General features: G+C 43.8%; 1 protein-coding gene across 1 annotated transcript in view; it reads right to left on the reverse strand.

Annotated features, from left to right (window-relative positions):
- Positions 1-1968: 1968 nt before the first annotated feature.
- The window catches only part of OXSR1 (oxidative stress responsive kinase 1), an 87870-nt gene continuing 67902 nt past the window's right edge, over positions 1969-21936 (reverse strand). Inside the window, exons 8-18 of the mRNA XM_083825453.1 lie at positions 21033-21166; positions 19087-19135; positions 17025-17090; positions 16661-16783; positions 12396-12431; positions 10678-10833; positions 8062-8135; positions 7056-7108; positions 6387-6455; positions 5394-5458; positions 1969-4632 (exon numbers count right to left, since the gene is read on the reverse strand). Coding sequence (XP_083681579.1) covers positions 4558-4632; positions 5394-5458; positions 6387-6455; positions 7056-7108; positions 8062-8135; positions 10678-10833; positions 12396-12431; positions 16661-16783; positions 17025-17090; positions 19087-19135; positions 21033-21166 — 900 coding nt within the window. The 3' untranslated portion in view covers positions 1969-4557. The remainder of the gene's footprint in view (positions 4633-5393; positions 5459-6386; positions 6456-7055; positions 7109-8061; positions 8136-10677; positions 10834-12395; positions 12432-16660; positions 16784-17024; positions 17091-19086; positions 19136-21032; positions 21167-21936) is intronic.

A 21936-nucleotide genomic window follows, 5' to 3' on the forward strand; every position in this document is an offset into this window, starting at 1 on the left:
AATTGCAGGCGCTTGCTCTACTCGAGTGAGCAAGGTTCACAGAGGCCAAGACAGCCCAGCGTGATGCGGAGCTGGGAAAAGTCCAAGAAATGAAGTGATGCTAACGGCTGGGCAGAGCCAGAGGAAGGGCGGCCAGCTGGCTGCCATCCCAGCCGACGGGAGACTCCGTTTCCTTCATCTTCCGTGGCTTCCCCGTACCATCTCCCCTCTCTGTCTTCTGCCTCTGTGGTAAAAGGAGTTCCGGGCCCTAAGCGGCCTCACCCACTCTTCTCCACCACAGCTGAAATGGGAAAGCCCAGGAGGGTCGGTCAGACACCAGTCATGGGCTGCCTGCACCCGGACTGGCACAAAACACGGCCAGAAGGAAGAGATGATGCCACTTTTAGGACAAAGGGAAAGCAACTGTGCTCAGGCAGAAACCCCGAGAAAAGCCTGACCTCGCCTCGTCACAGAACGAGAGAGAAATCTGTAGGATCAACAGGAGGGACGGGAGGGAATGAACTCGTGGTGTGACCAGGTTTGGAACCATAAAAAGCTGGCAAAACTGGTGGAAAGACACTGAGGCATGGAAGCGCGGAGAACGGCACCAGCCATTTCTGAAATGTCTCAAAAAAAAAAACAACTGCTTTCAAAATTTCCCCGATGCCTGGCATAGGCAGCAGCATCTGCAAAGACAGATTCCCAGGGCTGGAACCGAGACTTAAACCCAAGATAAGCCCGGCAGCTGTAGGCAGCCACAAGGAGTAGGTAAACTTGAAGAAAGTGCAGCGCTCCGGGTTGGAAGTTGCACCCACGCTGCGTTCCTATTGAGTGAATCGGAAATTTCAGGAGTTGCACACCCTCCAGGGCAGGTTGCTTTCCAGGTGCAAATTCATCGGCTGCGAGGAGATTGCGAGAAGGCGATGGGCAGGTGGTAAGGAGAGCAGGGAAGCCAAAAGGAACGGGCAGCACGGCCAACTGGCGTGGACCAGTGACCCACAGGAGGGCGGTGAGGCCCTGGTGTAGGGCAGCGTCAAAAAGCTTTAGGAGCATCCATAAATGGATTTCTTACAGAGGCAGGGAGGGGAGAGCACTGGGGTATCATTCCCTGGGGCTTCTTGAGTGAGGTTAGGCTCGAAAGACTGCTAAGAAGTTGACTCGGATGAAGGGCTTGAGATTCAGTGACCAAGATCATCCCTTCCCATCGCACATCTTAAACTTGGAAGTTGTGTTCACCCAAGGTAAAGTTCTCTGGATCGGTCATTAAGGAGGAACGCCTTAAGAGAAATAGATGCAGAAAATGGCAAACTAAGCCGGAGAGCCCTAGCAAGAAAAGTTAACAGAAGACTGGAAACTTAGAGACCTTTCCCTTCTGACACGTCCTTCCCTCGCAGCCCAAAGCATGACCGCTGGCACGGGAGCGTGCTGCAGCAAGGGATACCGGTGCCTAGAGAGGAACAGCCTAAGAACCGTCAAGACGATGAGAGATGTGGATGTATCTGGGGTCTCTCACCTTCAATGCGTTTTGTTGAGGTCCTGGTTGCACTTCAGATGTAGAGGGAAGACCTCAGAAGCACCTTTGGATCAGGTCTGCCCTGGAGAAGTTGGAAAGAACAAGTGTTTGGAGGTGGAGAGGAGGGAGAGCAGTTTGTTCTCCAGACACCTCTCAGGATATAAATCATCCCACTCCAATACTGTTCCTGGCCAGCAGAAGCTCATCCCCAGCTGCACAGGGTGTGCAGAGCTCGGAGCAAACCTTTCAGCTACTGAGAAGCCCCCAGCATCCAGCCCTAAATGCCACCCTGACCCCAACCCCACGCAGACTCTCATAGACCGCCACCATCGAGTCCTCCCGGGGGTCACCAAGCCTCCCATCGCCCAAATAAATGTCTCAGGTGGTGCGGATGCCACTCGGACAAACCCCCAGCCCCCTCCCCAAGACATGCCAGCCAACTCGACGACACGTAAAGCACACGCCGAACACACGGCAATGGACAATTTGTTCTTTATTGATTAAAAATTAGAGACATGCAGTAAAATACAAAGTCCAAAAAAGGAAAAAAAGCCTGAATATTTTACATCTCTCATTATAATCTACAATACACCAAAGTTGTGAAGAGGATCCGTTTTCATTAACAGAGCATTGTCCTTAAAAGTAGGAACTTAAAATTACCACCTGCTTTCAGGTTCGGATCAGTTCGCACAAAAAAACAAATCCTTAATGACACTGGAAAACAATTATGAACAGCATTGGCACTTACTGGAACAACATCAGAAAAGACAGTTGTCTAGCACTGTAATAGCCCAAGTAAAAAATTTGGATTGCTACCCAAAACGCCTGGAGAGCTACAGAGCAAATGACATCAGTTTCTTGCTTATTTTCTCCCATGAAAAACTAACGAGCCCTGGGTTAGTGTGAACTCACACTCGAAGTCCTGGCTTTGGGAAAGTGGGGAATAACTTAATAAATAGAGGCTGCGTTGTTCCGTGTGAGCGGTTCGAGTCCTACCTCTCTCAGCACCAGTACGCAAATGAACCAGGAGGCCCCCAGGGCGTGCAGGCAGAAGTAAAAATAATACTGTACCAAGACTACATCCTCATCAGCCGTGGGGCGACATGAAAAATCAAGGTGCCAGCCTGCTTTTCCCCAAGCTAAGAAGCTTGCTGGGGGAAGCCGTCGGGAGTGCTTTGTGTCGAATAACAGGAGGAAGTGCCAGAGCTGGCACACGCGCGTGCACGCACACGAGCAGCCAAACCCAGCCCCCGTCAACTCCTGGCACCCACCTCCTTGGCTGGTCGGGGCTTCTGCTCAGCACCCCAGGGTGCTCTCACTCCCAGACTCTCCTCCTCCTCTCCTTCCCCTTCACACTCACCAGCCACGGGGCTGCAGAGAGCCGGCAGCTCCATGGGGACGGAGCCAACAGCCTCCTACAGGCTAAAAGGAACTAGGGCAGTATAAAAAGAGCATGCACAAGGCAGGGAGCTTCCGCAGCTGCTCATAGAGGAAAAATATATTTAAATAAAGATTGTTCATCAGAAGACTTGGAAATAAAAATAAGTCCTGACTGAACCCAGTCATTCTGCTTTAACACTCTGTTTCTGCATTGTTTGTGGCTGATGGAAACCAAACACGTTTCCATCTGTGAGTTAAATTACAGGCTTCTAATTTCTGTGTAGAAAACACTCCAGAGCCAATAGCAGTTACAAAGGCCAACTGTGAAACAGTAGGAAAAAAAAATCAACACCATTTATTATTCACATATTGCATTACAAGTGTCTCTTATCAAACGCAAAGTATAATTTATATTATTCATGTAGAAATTCAAATTCAACACCACATAGAAATACAACCTAAATACGTGTGTGACAGGGTTTCAGTGACATCCTGATCAAACGGCGAGGCTCGGGCCGCCGCGAAGGCTGACGACCCAAGCGATTAGTGCAGGAGGGACACAGTCCGGTGCTCGCTTGCCCAGTAATACCACTCTACTGGCAATTCCTTATTGCTGTAAAACACGACAGGGATGGTTCCACGGGTACCAGTTTGCAAAGGACTGGGAAACACGTCGGGGAGGACTCGCACAGCCAGGCATAACAGACCGGGTCTCGAGAACAGTTCCAAGTGCATCTTTTCCAAACGCAGAGTGACACAGATCTCCTCTCCCTCTGACAACGAGTAAAGTTGGTTTGTTGATCAGCTGCAAGACCAGTGTCCAGACAGCAGCGCCTCATTGTTCTGCTTTACGGACCGACTACGTCTAAGGATGCAGGATGAAGGACATGTTTTGCGGAAGGACTGCTTAACGTAAATCAGCAGGTTCAGCCCTCATGCCACGCCTGGCACTCATGTGGAAAGAACCCAAATGGTAAAAAAAAAAAAAAAAAAAAAAAAAAAAACACCCAACAACAACAAAAAATTAAGGCAGTTTACAAAGGGAAGCTGACTTCTAACACCTCGAAGTCAAGGAACTTGTCAAAAACACAAACACAAGGGAAGATGGCTCTCCCTCCTGTGGGTTAAGACTTGGCTTGCTTTCTTAGGTGCAAGCATTCAAACCAGCAGTTTTAAAAATACAGCTGAAGAGAAGCAGATTTCTCAGCACTCCAGGTGACCCAAACAACATGTACATTGGTGTTTCGGATGGAAGGAGAAGGTTAAGAACAAAAAAAATCCATTCAGTATTAAAACTTGTGCAAAAATAGCAAGTGAAAATAAAAATGAAACCACATGTAAGCAAACATTTAGGCGAGATCATCAGAGCAGTGGAACCCCCGCTTCGTACTCAGTAGTATTTTTCTTTAAAGTAAGGCAATAATAAAACGAACATGCAGGCAATGACATGTTGGATCTGCATGTTTGAGATGACATACAAAAACATGAGACTTGTTTACAAAAGGTGTAAACGCCATCGGTAATTTCAGGAAGGTTTGTGATCCTATTAAGGAAAATGTTAAAGCTTCTAGGAAGGGGGCTGTAGTTCAATTCTTTGGCAGTAGTGGTTTTTTTTAGGCTAACAGAAGCATTACGAATATGCACATGTGGGTTCTCTGTTGGGAAACATCTCCTGGGACCATTGTTTAGCTGATGCTGAGCTGTGCAAATCCTATAAGTTTGCCATCATCGGGAATATCTGAGCCTTCGACACCAGACGCCTGGAACACAAGGAACAGAGATGCAAATAGCACCAGACATGCTCTGCCCTCTGACACACACCGTGCTTCCTATCACAACGAGGTACATCAGATACAGTCTGGGGAGGGCGCAGTTACAGGCAGCTTAGCATTGCATTCAGTAGCTGGCCCTACCCTAAGTTAAATTGTTTTTTTCCCCTTTTTTTTGGAGCTAGGAAGGGCTGGGACTGAAGCTTTGCCAATGCCTGCTCTGACTAGGGCTACGTGCACCAACCAGGGAGAAAGAAGCAAAAACAACTTATTCACGGAGAAGGTCAAAAGTAACATAATTCACTGCTTTCACTACCAGTAATCTGGTTACACCCTCGCTGTGCTACTATAATTACCTGTGCCTTTCACCATCTCTGAAGATTTCATCTGCTGTTACCTCTCTTCTAGCCCATCTTCTCTTAGCTGTCCCTCACCCCAAATTTCTTCCTCAAAGACCCTTCTCCTCCATCCTCCTCCAAGAAAGGAGTCAGTGGCACTTCTTAGCCCACTTACCTGCATTGAAGTATTTCTGCCAGTTCTGGGCCAGTGTACCCTCCAAGCCCAAAATACCCCAAAAAACCTTCCTGTAATATTTTGATACCTTTTCTAGCCAGGACAGGGGAACGTCTGTGTTAGCATTAGATTTGGATTGCATACATCAGATGCCTACAGGAGACGACCGCAGGCGCCCCTATGCAATGCTTTATCTTTGCGAGTGACAGCTTGTTCAGTTAGGGAACAGGAATAAATACCAGTTTGAAAGTGACGGATCTGTTTGCTTGGGGCTCTTCCACAATTTTCTGCAAATTAGCTGCAACTGAAATCACATACAGACAACAAGAAAAATGGGCAAATATTAGGACAGGCTAGAGAAAAAACATCCCAAAGTCACAAGGCCTCTTCATACTACTCCAACGTAGAATTGTTTAAAAAGATACAGAAAGTTTAGGCTTCCATTAGACTCAGTCTGCTTAAATCTAAAGCTTTGAACTGTGAATATGCTGCCACTTGTTACAATGCTTCTTTTTCAAAGACAGGTTTTTCCTCAAAGTGATGGGATTAGGAATAATGAACTACCCGACTGCACCTGAATACCCAGTTCCTTCTGCACTTTCAGCCTTCCCAGATGCTGCAGGCTGTGTTTAAGGAAGTCTTGCTTGCTGTAGTTGAAGTACACAGGTGCTGTTAATGGTTCAAAGTTTCCCCTGCTGCATAAAGGGACACTTTTGTTTAGGAATCTGTTGCTGGAGGTAGCTATTCACATGCCCTTGAAGTGCAGCAATGTGTGCTGTTGCCTTAGGCCAACTGCACCACGTGCGTGTGCGCTTCACACTTCCTTCCGCAGCCTGCCTTAAAATAAAATAAATTTAAAAAGCCTGGCTGATTCCAGTCCCAGACCTCTCTTGTACAGAGCCTCTCAGCAGCACAGGCTCGTGCAGCGATTTGGCAGTGCCTGTGTCAGATGAGATTGATTTAGCTAATGCGCTGATTAGCCTTCATTTTGCATTACAAGGAACATTTGCTTCATCATCTTTCCAACTAGATCATCTGCCTGCGGCCTGACGGTTGCCTAAATGCACTAGCACAGAACTGCCACTAGAATTAAAATTAACAGCAGTTTTGTGGAGCTGTTGGAGAAGAGGACGGAGGCCACAGAGAACTTTCCTCGTACCCACTCATCAGGTCACTTTAAAGATGCAGAAGTGACTGGAATGGCTAGAGCAGAAGAAACAATTCGTACTTACCTATTACCAGATCTCTGCCATCAACAAGCCCTGCTGAAATTAGTTCTTGAGACACACCATCAGCAGTATCTGTTGGGGAGAAACACAAGAGCCAGTTACCAGGCAAAAGAAATTGTCCAACTGATGGAGGTGTCATGCAAACCTAAAAGAAACTTGTACAAACCAAACAGCAAAACTGTTATTCACGACCTTGCACGTGGAGGGCACGAGCCCAGCAAACTGCAATATTTGTGCTGAGATGTTCCTCAGTCAATTCTTCTAGCTAGCTGTTTTCAAGAGGGGAGCAAAAGCCACAGAAGGGCAAGGGAATAAACTGCACACACTTGTGGGTGTCAACTAGCCTGCTGCCCACAGCACTGCAGTGAGGCAGCTCTGAGCCATGCTGTAAAACTCAGTAAATTCACTGAAACTCTGAAACTAAATTCAACTCTGTAAAATTCACTGAATGCCTATGCCTGGGTCGTGTCCATGAGAGTTTTACAGGAGTGCTCTCTAGCAGCAGCGCTCCAAGCACTTGCTAACAGCCTAGACATAAGGCAAGCCTTGGAATACCCTCTTAGGAAAGCACCATGGAGAGACACTTCTACAGATACAACTGAACAACTCCAAACACAAAAGATCCCCTTCCCCAAACCCACCCTCACATGCAGGACTTTCACGCCAGCTCACCTCTCCCTGGGGTAAATTCAAATCGGATATCATTGAGTTCTTTTTTCGAATTCCTGTGGGAAGAAGAACATTTTATATAGAAGAGAACATTTCATTGCACCGAGCGGTGCCCAGAAGAACGTGCTATCACCGAAGAACCAGTCTGTGAAGAGAGCTGGGTTCACCCCTGCACTTTTTCCCCTTGAAGGGCAAAAACTGCTCGCTTGGCTGTGCAGCTGGAAGCCAGGCCCTCAGCGCTGGCTGCCTGTCAACTTCCCAGAGCCTGAGTGGGCTGAATTTCAGGAGACATGAGGGCCACAACGTGGTATAAGGCCATGTTCCACTGGCAGCAACTCGTAGCTACCGGCAGCTTTATCCTCAGAGCACATCCTTCAGAGGAAGCGAGCATCTGCTCGTTCTGCAGATGCACGCACATTATGCAACTGTCCAAGAAGGGCTGGGAGATGATGTTCAGAAGTCCCAGTACCTATCAAAAATCAAGATGCCTAAGGAGGTGTGAGCCAGGTTCCTTAAAAAAGAAAGGCCAACTTGTATGATGATGGTGGAGTGCACTTACAACCCTTTTTCTCCTTTTCCTAAGGACATAAACCAGAATCCATGGCTTGAACTGAATAAAAAGCTCTTCAGTCTCAGAACTGGCTGATGTCTAAAGCTGTGCCTCAATGCCCAGATGATCCACAACACAAGGACCCCTGAATCCCTGACTCCCTTTAAGGAACCCGGCTAATTCCTTCCTTCCCAGCCCATCAGAGTTTGGGAGATTTATACCAATATCAAAACCTCTTTCAATCTACAGTTCTTGCCAGGCTGAAGAAGCAGCTAAGATGAAAACTGCTTTTCTCAGCCCCAGTTTCACGAGGGTGGATGAAATCCAGGCTGACAAACAATACATGGCCACCACCCTTTTAACTGAAAGGGCAGATGACAAGATGCACTACAGAATTCCTCCCATGGCCCTCTCCACAAAGACTCACCTTACCAGAACAGGTCAGTTTTGTGCCCTTACCTTAACCTTAGTACAAGGCTGATGGGGACTTTTGTATCTTCCTGTACCGGAGCTGCAGCAGGGGCAGGTGGGGCCTGCAATAGGATTACGTTATTTTAAAACAGACAAAGACCTCCTTTCTCTAGTATTAAACCTAGAGATAACCTCGATCAACTATAAATACAAATTAAAGTTTAACCCATCGTTGGAGCCACAACACTACTTGAAAAACAATGAATATTAAATGGAAAAACTTCACACTTAAACAGTAATTCAGGAGGTTCTCTGCAATTGTCTTTAAAAGAAGAAAAGCTACTGAGCTATCAGAAATGTCAAATCAGCAGGAAACTTCAGAAAAGGCGCTAACTGTAAAGAGACTGCTTGCTTTGCCTCAGAAACTAAGGTTTTGGGGCACCCACAACAGCTTCAAGACCTCACGTGCTTTAATCCCTGCCCCAAAATATCTGATTTAAAAAACTGATACAGTTGTGAAGAGCACCTAGGGAAAAATAATTGGTAGATTAGCATATTCTTCAATTACTTTTTAGTGAAATTGAAAACTTCAGGAGCATCTAGCAGTGAATTCAGAGCTGCCTATTCTCACTTCTAAACTACCTCTGACTAATTATTGGTGCACGCAGTCAAAGCATTTTATAGGCTCAGCAGCAGACTTCCAGTGGGAAGGATCCATCTTTATAACACTAGTGATACTTCCAGTAAAGTACTAATTATTAATCAAACTCCACAAAAAGAAAAAAAAAAAAAACAGAAAAAAGTCAATTACTCTTCCACTGTGCAAATCATCTGTGCTGCACGTGCACGGCCAGGGGTTTTAAATCTGCAGTAACAAGACAGACAATGCCTGGCTGATAATTTAAGCCTAGAAATCTTGACCAAGTTCTTTTTTCATCTAGATTGTTTGCTTTTTCACGAGAGAAGGTGATCAGCCTTTGTATGAGAGTAGTGTTTTACTCCATCTGTTGGTGTTCTTGCGCCACGAATGCAGCTCAGTGCTACTGACCACACTCTTGGTCCTGTTGAAGCCTGAAGAAGTTTTACCAGGTCAGTGAAAACAAACAAGAGCCCACAAAGAGCCCATCAGTCTGCAGAAAGGTAGCCAAGGAGTTACAGGAACCGAAAGAAAGCTATAAAGAGGTGCATGTTGACTCAAAGAGCCATAAAGAAGAACGGAGTGACACGCAGAGCTATAGGATAGGGAAGGACGCACTGACACAGGGGTATGAAGTTCACCTCAGGCCAAGCTACCAACAAATAAACTATTGGGGACGAGTGGCAGGGAGCAGGATGCTCTGCTAGTGCAAATCAAAACACTTGCGTTGAGGCCAATGCCACTACATCAATTTACTGAGCTGACAAGTCCCGGCCTTCACTGCTGCTGGAGTTTCAACTGCTGCATAAAATGCCGGGATTAAACACTGGCCCCTTTTCAAGAGATTTGAAAGGATTTGATTTAAGCGTTAACGCTACTTCTAACGTAGCCAAGAATGTGACAGCCCCCAACCCTCCTGGTTTTGTTTAATGACTAAAGCATCAGCTTTAATGGCTTTGTAAACAGGAACATGAGCTGACTGCAGTGAAGTGATATACGTATCTTTTCGCTTACTTTATAATAAAAATAACGAAATGTTTCTAGGAAGGAGTCATTTCAGTTATTTTTCTAACCAGCGCTGCCAAGTTTCTTCCCTCTGGGTCTGCCAACGGGTGATGCTATCTTGGACCTCTTCAGCAGGGACAGCCTCTGCCCACCAACAAATATGAACATTAGTGTCTTTTATAAAGAGGTGCCATCACTCAGAAGCCTGGCAAACTCGGCGGTGCTTTACTCCAGCAAGCCACAAGACATGTTCCAAGTATCCCAGCAATGATTTGGTTTGGCCATTTTTCTCTTTTTAAACACAAGTCAGTGCTCTTTCCCAACTTTGGCACGTCTGCCTTTCTGACCTATACCCTACACTTTAAAGTGATGTAGCTAAAAATTAAACAGGGGCTTGTCGAGCTTTTACATCCCCTGTTCTTCCCCTCAAGGATCCATTCTGCTTGAAATGGATGTTTGAAAGTACCACAAGATTCAGAGCTTCCCAAAGACAGAGTTTCTCTGCTATTTTTGACTGATCCAAGGACAGTTTCAGGCTTCCTGTCTCTCTTTTGAAGCCAGGAGAACCTGGATGTTCTGGTTTCTTCTTCTCATGCTTGTCTCCATTCTTATCCCATAGACTGCAGCGATGCTGAGACACACACCATCAGAACCTGTTTGTGCTGCACCTTAAACACACTGCGCCTCTTTAAACACCAGGAACAAGCAGCTGTCACTGCAACGACTCTCCCTTCTTACCTTTAACCCTGCCTCAAGCCAAACATTACACTCCCTGAAGAGCAGAAAAACATAAATCACTGCTCACCCACAGAATAAGAACAAAACACTGCTGAGCCCAGTCTCTTTTTTAAAGGCTGTCTTTTTTTTGCAAACCAGCAGGCCAGCCGTCTCTTCTGTGCAAGCAGCAGCACTAACGCAACCCCAGACAAGCAATTTCTAAAGGTTTAGCTCATTTTAGCATGTCTTGAACAGAACGGTGAAGTGCAAAGCTGAAAGCTGGCATGAAGGCTGTCAGACCTCACCTGGGCTGCTGCTGGGGCTGCTGGAGGAGCCTGGCTAGGTGGAGGTACAGCAGCTTGAGGTTGTGCAGGTACTTGTCCTGCAGCCTGAGGTAGTTGAGTAGGTGCCTGTGCTGGAGCACTGAGTGAAGGACCTTGCGGCTCGGCTGATGGGAATAGCTGCAAGCAAAAAGGTGTTTGAATGAGTTAAAAAAAACTCAGCGTTTGGACTCAAGCACTTGCTTCCCACAAAGCGATTGTTTGCCACGTAAATCACTTAGAGAAGTTTAATGCCAAAGGCATTCCCAGGCCCCAAGGACACTAGCACTGATCCTAAGTTGGTGTTCAAGAGGTTTAATGTTTCCTCACGTCCAGGGACCCTTCTGCCCTGCCATTTTCAGTTTTATTCACCAGTAAAAAAGGATAAATAAACAAGATTGCAGCATGACTGCGGATCTTGGACCAAAATTAAATATTGATGCTTGCAAGGCTGGATGCAAGCAGAACACCTCCTACCTTGGAAGAGAACAGCCCTATCCAGCAATTTTCCCCTTCTCAAAATCTGAGGCCTACTTATATTTTGTAGTAGCCATACAGTCAGAGCACAGCAACTCTGCTTCAGTTTGTACTTCTATTCAGAGAACACAGCCTAGCAAAGCATTTCAATATCTATCAATAATTTATCTGTTCATAAAACAAATGTCAGAGTCGGAGCACTGGGGTATTCAACAGAAAAGTGCATTCAGCTACAGTGCAAGTTCTTCCAAAAAAAAAGGTGCGTAATATAATTGGGGTGGAAGGAGCTAAATGAGTAACTTTTTTTTTTTTAACCTCTTGACTTATTCAGATCAGAGAATTTGATTTTGGCATGATAGGCAAAGAACTGTAAGCTTGGTCTCTTCTTCAGTGTGCCCTCCAACTTACTCCACTCAGTTAAAGGAAACGTAACTCACCTTGCATGTCTAAAAGCCTGGGCATTAGACCTTCAAACTACAATATATATCAAGGGATGTATCACAGTGGAGAAATTCAACCCAAACAGATTCCAGCTTTCAGCTTTTTCTTTCCATTTAGCCTTTGCTTAAAATTACACTCCCAGAACTGTAGTATTTCTTATAATCAATCCTTGGAAAGAGGTGAAAGTAGAACAGGGCAGCCTAACCCAAAACTAATTTCTAGGAGACCAAACTCTTTATATATTCCTAGACAGGTAGGGAAAGGAAAGACATGACACATTCTCTAGAAGATAAACAGTCTCTATCACTGAAAGATAAGATATACTAATATTCATAATGTAAGAAACACAGGACAGAGCTGAATGCAGATTATACAATGCAACTGAAGTTTTGTTTATGATCTAATTCTATTAGAGATTTATTTCACAGTTTTGAACATAGGTTCCAAACCAGTGAATTAGATCATGCTCAACAGACCTTTAAAGATTTTTAAAGAAATCAGAACACTGTTGCTCTGTTTAGCTTCTTGCAATCAATTCGTCATATTACAAACTTTTGCCACAGCAAGTAAAGCTGAAAAAATATGCATAAAATTTATCTTAGAATGACCTCTTAGCATTAAATAGCCAGTGATTAATTTCTGTGGAGGTTTTCAAGCACAGCTCAGCCAGATACTAGCTTCTAGTTTACACAATATTGTTTTCGAAGGCTAATAAAAACACACTCCTTGTAACAGAAGTAACAAGAAGTCATCAATTCAGGAAGACGTTTGCATTTAAAACTTACCTCTGAATTCTGTACAGGTTCTTTCACTCTGGGAGACTGAAAAAAAAAAAAAAAACCAAGAAAAAGTTATCATTGCCTTGACAGAAATTAAATTTACTGACTAAAAGGACCTTTCAGAGCCACACTGAACAAATGAAACCTACATTGTTTTCAAATTATGTAGACATACTAAGTTCTGTAATAAAATGCAACCACAGTCTGTTGCCAACCTAATCATATCATAATACCTCAAAACCTGCAATCATACTGCAGTATTGCAGTTGACAAACAGCGTATACAATACTTTAGCTGCTGTAATAATTAACCAACAGCAAAACCGAGCACCCTTGAAGATCATTCAGATTGGATCAAACTGCTCGCGCACTGAGATGGCAAAATCCATTTTAAGGTACCCAAGTCTTGCAGAGAAATATAAGCAACAGATCTGCCTCAGCCTTACATGTGCTGCTTTAGAGAAAGAAATCTCTTGCCTGCTTCTTCTTGCCCTTGGACTCTGCACCACGCTGTGCTCTCCATGAGAGAGAGCAGAAAACTGACGGCCGTGCACGAGTTCAGCAGTGCAACTACCAGAGGAATGGAGAGGAAAGTGCAGTCATAGCAACGTGGCCAGGCCTTGCTTATCAGCAAGCAAAGACAACAAGCATCAGTTATTTCACGTGAACAGAAAGGAATTGCCAGGGATTCCAGGGAATCTCTGTAATTAAGATATCCTGCAGCTCTGACTCCCAACGGGTCAATTACTGCCTGAAGACAAGATAGGTAGGATGGCTTGGTCCATGCTGGGATTAACAAATTAAATCTTCTTTCTCTGCCTAGAGGTCTAAAAGACAGGTTGTGGTCAGGACAGTACAAGCCTGAAAGAAGAGCAAAAGTTTCATTGTGCCACTGACTAGAGGCAGTGCATGCACTAACCAGTGCCACTAACTTAACCAGTGCAGGTCAGGATGATTTGTAATGGATGACCCAGAGGCATCTCACGAGAGAAAATAAAATGTTTTATTCACAGAACAGCCACTTGCAAAAAGTCCTCTGGCCAGGAGGAGAAGGAACAGTTCCTTCCCAGTGACTAAGTGCAGACAGTGTCAGGAAAAAAAAGTCACACAGCTGGAAAGGTAAAAGCTGAAATCCAACCTGGAAGGGTAAAGGCTGAAACCCATCTCGATATGTTAAACTTTCACTTGACAGTGACCAGGAAAAGACAAAAAACGTGGCATTGCTCTCCGAGATAAACAGCTACACTCCACGTCTGCAGGCCACAGCTTCAATGTTGTTCTTTCAGGCAGAAAGTTCACATCTAGAGTACCCGGATGCCTCGAGGAATAACTAAAAGGAGCTTGTCTGAAAGATCACAGTGTGCTAGACACTGCACAGACAAGTTTGGAGACACTGGCCCTGCCCCACAGCTACCAACCAACCCAGATAAATGGCAGACAGAGGTAAACTAAGGAAAAACGTGAACAGGCAGAATGGAAATAAGATAAACATCAGAAGTCATTAATTTAAGGCCCAAGTAGGATGACTTTGGGGATGTGCTTAAACATATTAATTTACTTTTGCCTGTGTAACCCAAGACGGGAGCAACCAGTGAAATCTGACCACACCACATGCTGTTACGCAGATTTATTGAGTAAAGGAAGGTGAACGATTTAAAAACCCACATACTGCAATTGTTTTAGTTTGAATTCAAGGTTTTAAATGCAAAGAGCAAGGAAGTTCAGCAAGGATTCAGATATAAAATGTAAAGTTGAGCCAGCAAGTTCGCATATTCAATCAATTAGGCAGAAATTTCTGGTTCCGTTTACGAGTATTTGTCTGCTTTCAGGTGCACTCCTAGCAACAGACTTGCAAAGCACACATTTGTACATATTAATTTCACCCTATTTTTTTCTGTAAAGTGGACACAAGCAAAAAAATACAAACACTTTATGTATAAGCTTTTATACAGGATAAGAATGAAGTGCTTTAGCAAATAAAGTCCATGGGCAAGCTATCCTTTAAGGGTGAAAGCAGTAAAACGCAGGTGTAGCTGGAATAAAAGGTGACACTTAGTGAATGTAAGTCATTCTGCTCAACAATTTAGTTAAAATTGCAGTGGAATTACTGGAAGGTGGAATTTATACGGTGTTTGAAATATGGTCAAAACGCAGCATTGACATTAGTCCTCAGTAACATCCCTGTATTCAGAGCAAACATTGGCAGTTTAGATCCAAGTCTTAAGACTGCCTGAAAAGGGATCAAATGCAAGAGGTGCACAGGCATTCCTGTTCTTTCACCTTCAGGCTGAAGAAAATAACTCAAAAGGTGTGCAGTGGAAAGACATCCACGGTAGGACTCAGGCGCCTAAGCAGACGGCGTGGTCCAAGACGCCTTCCTGACCTCCATACTGTAATTGGTCTCCTGAAGATGTGCGTTGTATCTACACAGCGTGTCCCCAAAATGGCAATATTTTTCTACATTTAGAGTAGCTGAATTGACACCTGCTGCTCCAACAACCATCCTTTGTTAAAAGACCAAAGGTTTCTTGAATGGGAGGCCTAAAACTTAAGGCCAAGCATGGCCTAAATTGAAGAGATAAGAACAGACAGAAGTACAAGGAACTATGCCAAAGCTCCCAGAAAATAAACTCGCTTGAAAAGGAGCTTGTAAACCTGTGTTGTTTTCTGTGTAAAAGGAATGAAACAATTAAGTACTGTTCAAAACGCAGTAAGCAGTGGTAATTCATAGGATTCTGAGCTTAGATACAAGATAGAACAAATTCTAAGTAATCCCTGAAATAGAGGTAGGGTCTTTTACAGTATTCCATCCTAAAAATTGATCATTGTACGCTACAAGAGGGATTTAGAAGATTTGAGTTTCTAAAGGAAAAAGAACAAGAGGAAATGACCTTAAGTTGTGCCAGAGGACATTTAGGATGGATATTAGAAAAAAATTCTTCACTGAAATGGTCGTGAAGTATTGGAACAGGTTGCCTGGGGAAGTGGTTGAGTCACCATCCCTGGAGGTCTTCAAAAATGTGGAGATGTAGAGCTTAGGGACATGGCTTAATGGCAGACTTGGCAGTGCTAGGTTAAAGGTTGGACCAGACGATCTTAGAGGTCTTTTCCAACCTAAATAATTCTGTGACTTTCAGTAGTACCCACCTGACACCAAGAGATCCTCCTTGACTATATATGAAGCTTGATATAATAAGCTCTTTTATAGTCACAATAGCTATTGCCACAAATTACTATGCGGAATTATTGCATTAATAATACATTTAAACATTTAAATTAATAATACATTTATTAATAATAATACCTTTAGACCCCCAAGCATTTCCAAAGATGCTAAAGACAAAATCTTGCTTTTAATGTTTAAGTGTCTACACAGATCAGCAGTAGAAGGAATGAGAAAAGTGAAAGTTACAAAGTAATAAATGCTTCAAACCAAAAATATTTTTTCCCCTTTGATATTGAAAAGCTTCCTTTAAATATCTTTCCCTGTGTCACTAATTCATCTCCAGAACAATTAAAATGCTCAGCCCACTTCATGCTACCCACCGCATTGGCAATGGAACCGTGAATACAAGCAAGCCATTATAGTCAAAATCTGCGCCGCCACCCACTGGGAGGAAGGCAATCTGGAAATGAATTGTAATCTTTAAGTAGTCAGGCACTGTGCATTACTCTTCTGTGCTCCTAGGGGTTAGGCTGTGGGGTGGGTGTGCTGGGTGAAGCGTTTTTTGGGAGGATTTTCAAGTGCTAGACCAATCACTCCTTGCAACTTCAGGGATGCCACAGGATTTTCTACTTGGGGCTAATTTCAGTGTAACCGGTAGTACAGAGCTAGGCCCTCTGTGGTTCAGCTATCAGCCATAAGCACAGGCCATACCGATTTCAGTTCCATCCTGGAGAGGGCAGCAGGACAAAACCTCTCCTGACACTTCCAGAAGACAGCGTCTCGAGCAGTCAGTACCCCTAAAGAGAATATCCCAGCTCAAGTGCATTAGTATGCTGAGATGGGAGAAGGTCGTCTGACTTCATGTCCCCAGTTACACTCAACATCCCTGAATTAGAGCAGCTGCGCCCCAGAACGAGTACAGAAAAGAGATCAATAGACTTTCTTTAACCTTCAGCCTGCTTCCTCTGGTTTGGCTGCAAGCTCAAGGGGCAGGATAACAACAGCTTACTGTGAACCATACTTCAAACAAGGCTGCATGCTTCTCAGGGATATTTAGACATACTATAGATAGAAAACAAAACAGATACCAGAGTCTGAGGACCCACCCTGAGCTGTGAAATTGCTGCTCTGCCTTCCTCACTTTCTTCGTCTAGCTCGTCATCACTCCACTCCCAGCCACCATCTTCAGTCTTATGAAGACGTCCACTGGAACCTGGGACTCTCCTTACCTGCTCAGCACAAAGACAGAGAAAAGACATGTCAAGAGGACAGCTTCTACAATTTTTATTATTATTTTTTTAAAGTAGAAATGCACAAGAGCATCTTCGGCCAGGGCATTTAATTATTTTATTAAAATATCTAGCTCTATCTAGAAAATGCTATACTACTATAACTCTCATAAAAAAATTTAAAAACAAGCATAAAAACTAATACAACTCTAATAGCAAGAGCCCAGGATCTTTACAGTACCTTTTTGGATCTTTCAGTAATTGTCGGTGCTCTCTGTAACATCTTTTCTTGTAAAAACTCTTTATTCTGAAAAAAAAAAATCACCAAATATTTACATTGCTGAAAATACCCTTTGATTCCTTCAGTGCCTCTGAAAATGAAACTGCTTAAAGTATTTTTAGCAGAAAGTGTTTTATGTGCTTTGCACTCTTCTCCCCTCAAAGAACTGAGCTCTAAAAAAAGTTAATCACTTTCCTCCTTTGGACTACAGTATATGATGTTTCATCTTAAATACCTTTTAAATTAGCAGTCGCACTTTTCCTGCACACACTGATAAGAAGTTAACGATTGAGGAGTTGTATAAAAGTGGCTGACTTACTGGGGAACATGATATACTCATTACATCACAGCATCTGATACCCTGCTGAGACGTTTTAGGTTCTTCCCTTTGCAGATATTACAGCATCTGGATCTAGCCACTTTGCTGTTTCCTATCCCTAAATTTATGCCTGTCCTACTGTCAAAGGCAAGCCTCAGATGTCAGGCCAGGACGCGGGAAGCCCCACATGCAGGGGTAATGATATGCAGGAACTGGGGCAGCAGGAGTTAAATGCACAGCACACGCGAAGTTTAGAAAGGAAGTAAATGCAGTCATCACAGTAAGTTAGATATTGGGAAACTGCTGTGATGCTTTGCTGTATTAAATTTCCTCAAACAACTGCATTTTGATACATGGCTCTCAACATTATTAAAACATATTTTTATATAATATAAACTGGATTTATATTTGGTTCAGTATAAGCGTGTAGAGGCTGGACTCCCCCATCCTCACGTTACAGCTGTCAGCTTGGCAGTGGCCGACGTCTGAAAGTCATTTAACCCTGAGCGCTAACTGGCATATATTTTCACTCTGGGTTTAAGTATTGCCTCATTTACAATAATGTCAATTTTCTATCACCACATGTGCTAATATGGTACTCTGTAGTCATTTAATGAAAGCATGAAAGAGATTTTGTACATGGTGAAGTGTAACATGAACTAAAACATCAGCCAAACAGAGAAAGGTCAGCAATGTGTAAGCCATCTCCTTGTCACTTTGGACACACAACGTGCATTCAGCACACGGATGCAAACAATTCAGTTGCCTAAAACCCCATTAGGGATAACAAAAACCTAGTTAATGCTGTCAAAAGTGCAGACATCAACTAAACTTGCCCTAAAGCAACCTCTTACATTTCCTAAGCTGGCTCACCTCTAGACTTCCTTGGTTGCACGTACTGGATTTGTATTAACTTTAATAGGACACCATGCTCCTTTATCTACGAATTTGGGAGCTGAGTACTACTTTCATTAAGTGCTGACGCTGCCATGCTATCCCAGGTTTGGAAATCTTTTTGAAACTTTACTGGTGTTCTGCTATAAACCCCGTTATTTTGATGACAAATATGCCACAAAAAAAAAAAAAAAATAAGCACACAGAAAACGTTTCCTCATTCCCCTGGAAATTAAATTCTCCCTTATTATGGTTTGTGTCCCCCAACAAGACTTCACAGATGGCATAGGCACTGATCGGCAGGCACTAAGTAGATAAATGCTCACTGGCTGTTTGCCTTATGGCTATAAACCAGAATTTCCTACTATTTTATGTCATAGGATTTTCACTTTCCATAGCACAGGGCGTAATAGTGTCAGGTAACCCTCCACACAGTGGGCCTTATTCACTGTTTTGCATAGAGACTGATTAGAGAGCTCACTAAAATACAAGCTACAGTTACTGCCACAGAGACCTTTATGGCTGGCCACGCAGCCAGAATGGCACCGTTACAAGAGGAGAAAAAAGCCCAAACCCACTGAAAGCCATTTAAATGCTCGAGAATTTCTAAATAATTTCTCCTAATGGTGGCATACACGAGGAGGTAGAGAAGAGAGGTTTCATTCTGTCCGTTCACAATGACCCATTCAACCCAGCCAGCTATGCTGGCCCCGAGTGAAACGGCGCGTGTTCACGCCAGTAAAGCTTTCACCATACCTATTCTCCTCTCTCCTGCCTCTGCACCGATCAGCTTAGGAAGTGTTTTCTTACCTTTGCTTTCGTGAAAAATTTGTGTCTTAAAAGTTCTGCTGCTGTCGGTCTGTCAATAAAAACAGATAGAGAGAAAACATTACAAATGTTCCCTTTCAAGGCAAGAGTCTTCCAGGTTGCTGCAGCTGTAACAGGACAACTCCTAAGGGCATCAGCTTCTCCTGTACAACTGCCCTAAAAGCCAGTCGACTTATTTATAGTAAATTTTACACCACCAGACCTTTAAGTGTCAGTATATTCTCATCAAAGCCTGTTGTGAGTTAACTGGGCAGAGAACGGTCCCATTTGGATGCTGAACTTGAACCTCAGAGCCTAGCTGATAGGACCACAGAAGGAATTTGCTGAGACAAAGGATCCTCACCTACAGCAGGAGGCAGTACTTGCCATGTGCAAGTGACTGAGCTATTTCAGAGACCCTTGATTATACACGTGCAATTAGTTCTATTAAATGCAAGCGGGACAAAGAACCTTTGTCTAACATCAAGTCCAAATTATTTTCCCTTTTAAGTTACGCTTTAGGACCAATACTGAGAAGTAAAAGCCATCCCTTGGTCAGTTTAGAAGGAGTTTTCTAAAGACTCAGACCTCCATGAGGAAGTACCAGCTCACAACATTTCCCAACTGCACGCTGCTATAAGGGAGCAAAGATAATTTAAAAGGGATTCACTAACTTCTCTTTAACAACCTGTACACCTGCTTAAACGTATCTGATTCTGCAAGTTGCTCTTTGCAAGCGACCTCCTGCTCCCATAGTAAAGATGATGACAGTAGCTGTTAGTGGTGCTTGAGAAGAGAGAAGGGGGATGCCACAATTCCAGGTGATTATGGTTAACACATTCTAACCTGCAGGGGCAGGACATGCTTTAAAAATGAGGAAGAAAAATATCAAGCTGGGGAAAAAAAAAACCAAACAACTGCTATCAGCATTTATCAAGCACTCCACTGGATTCATTAAGCATTTCAGATGTAAAGCTTTTTAGAAGAGAGAGACCCCATCTCGCAACGTGTAAGAAGCCTTTATTTCAGGATCTGTCACAGCAGGGAACTGCAAAACGTCTTCATTATTCGTAATTTAGGAAGGGGCTTTTCCCCTTCCAGAATTAGCTTGCTTACTGAGGACAAAAGAAAATTAAGTGGTATAAACGTAAAAATCCAGCTGTGGAAACGTGTGGTTTTTTAGCTTTGTATTTGAAGGAATGCTGTTCCTAATGCAGGACAAACACGCCTTTAACCAGCTTCGCTGAGGCTCTCCTGTGCGATGGGCTGTGGGCTTTAAACAGTGCCGTAGCCAGCTGGACCTTCACACAGCTTCAGATGCTGCCACAACATAACAAAATAAAGCTATCCTGGGAGCCACAGCATACACACCACCCCCTCAGTGATATTTCTAACGCCACGCAGCAGTCAAGCTACTGTTAGAAGGAAGACTGGAAGTGTCGTCAGGTCACTTAAGCAATTTGTATTGGCAAAAACATGTTGGGTAAAATTTGCCAGTGTTTTTTCCTGATTTTTGTTCCCCCCAAAACAAGTATGACATAATTAATCAAGTCAATTGACGCAGAAAGCCTTCTTTACACTGGCAAATTTTAAGAAGTTTATTTACGAAGCTTCGCAAATGAACACATGCTGCCCAACATGTAATTGCTGATTTACAAACACCGAGCAGCTTTGACTAGAAACAAACCATGAACTGCAGTCACCTGTTGGAGGCAGAAAGGGGGAGAATGGTCCCATGCAATAGGGGCCTGGGATGCCCTTGTTAACCCAAATGAAAGATGCATGCCCTGGCCAGACATGACGACAGGCGTTTATCCTTAAAAATAAGGACAGCCAGAAGAATTTGCTGCTACACAGCAGAATTGCTGTGTTCACCGTGACCACAAGGTTGGAGAGGAGTTTTGACATTTTGTTTTTCTTAAGTTTACTTTGGTGTTACCAGTTCTCACCTTTTTTCAGGGTCTTTTTGTAGGCATGAAGAAATCATCTTCCTAAAAGATTTCCCATACTTCTTCAGCATCTCTTTATCTTGCACACCAGTTTCCAAAGACGGAGGATCGTTTTGTAGCGTCAACATTAAAACCTGGAAGAATCACGTCTATTGGCAATGAGATTTTTCTTGGCTTTTGTTAGGTACAGAGCTTTGGAACACAGCATTTTAAAACAGCATTTTCAACACGCATCTGAGTCAACAAGGTCTGTCTCATTGCAGCAGCTCTCTCAGGAAGCCTGAACTCAAAACAATTTTCTTCTTAAGAGTTTCAGCTGTCTCCTCCTATTCGCCAGACAGCAAGAACTCACCTCACTACCTTTCCCTCAAGAAAACTACAGGGTCTCTCCTGTTCCCTCTGTTTCCTACAGCCACTGAGGAAACAATTATTTTCAAACCTTTACACCTCGGAAAATTCTGACTGTCAGCTGAGAGTTTCAAAACTCATCCAACACAGAGAGTTGCCTCCACCTCCTTTCCTCGAGAAGCCAGACTAATTTATACCCAACAGTCCACGCTACTGCCTCCTATTACATCTCCTAGCCCACAGAGCAGTCTGCAGGCCAAACACAAGGTCAGGATGAGCTTTCAGGGATGTTTGGCGTTGTGAGAGGCATAAGCACAGCAGAACTTCTACCAGCCTTCATTTCAGCTGAGTGGTTGTGCAAGGTGTTTGACTCAAAGACTGTTTAGACTTCCCTGCAGATATCTTGCATTCCGAAATGAAGCTAGTGTAAAAATTCTGTAAAATTTCTGTAAAAGCACAAGGGCAACATAAAACAACGCGTGCTCACTTCCATGTACCACTGCGACGACAGGTGAAGACACGTCTCACACAAGTACCCATCAAGCCAAACTGATTA

This window comes from Anser anser (assembly GCF_964211835.1).
Source record: "Anser anser genome assembly, chromosome: 2".
Lineage (NCBI taxonomy): Eukaryota > Metazoa > Chordata > Aves > Anseriformes > Anatidae > Anser > Anser anser.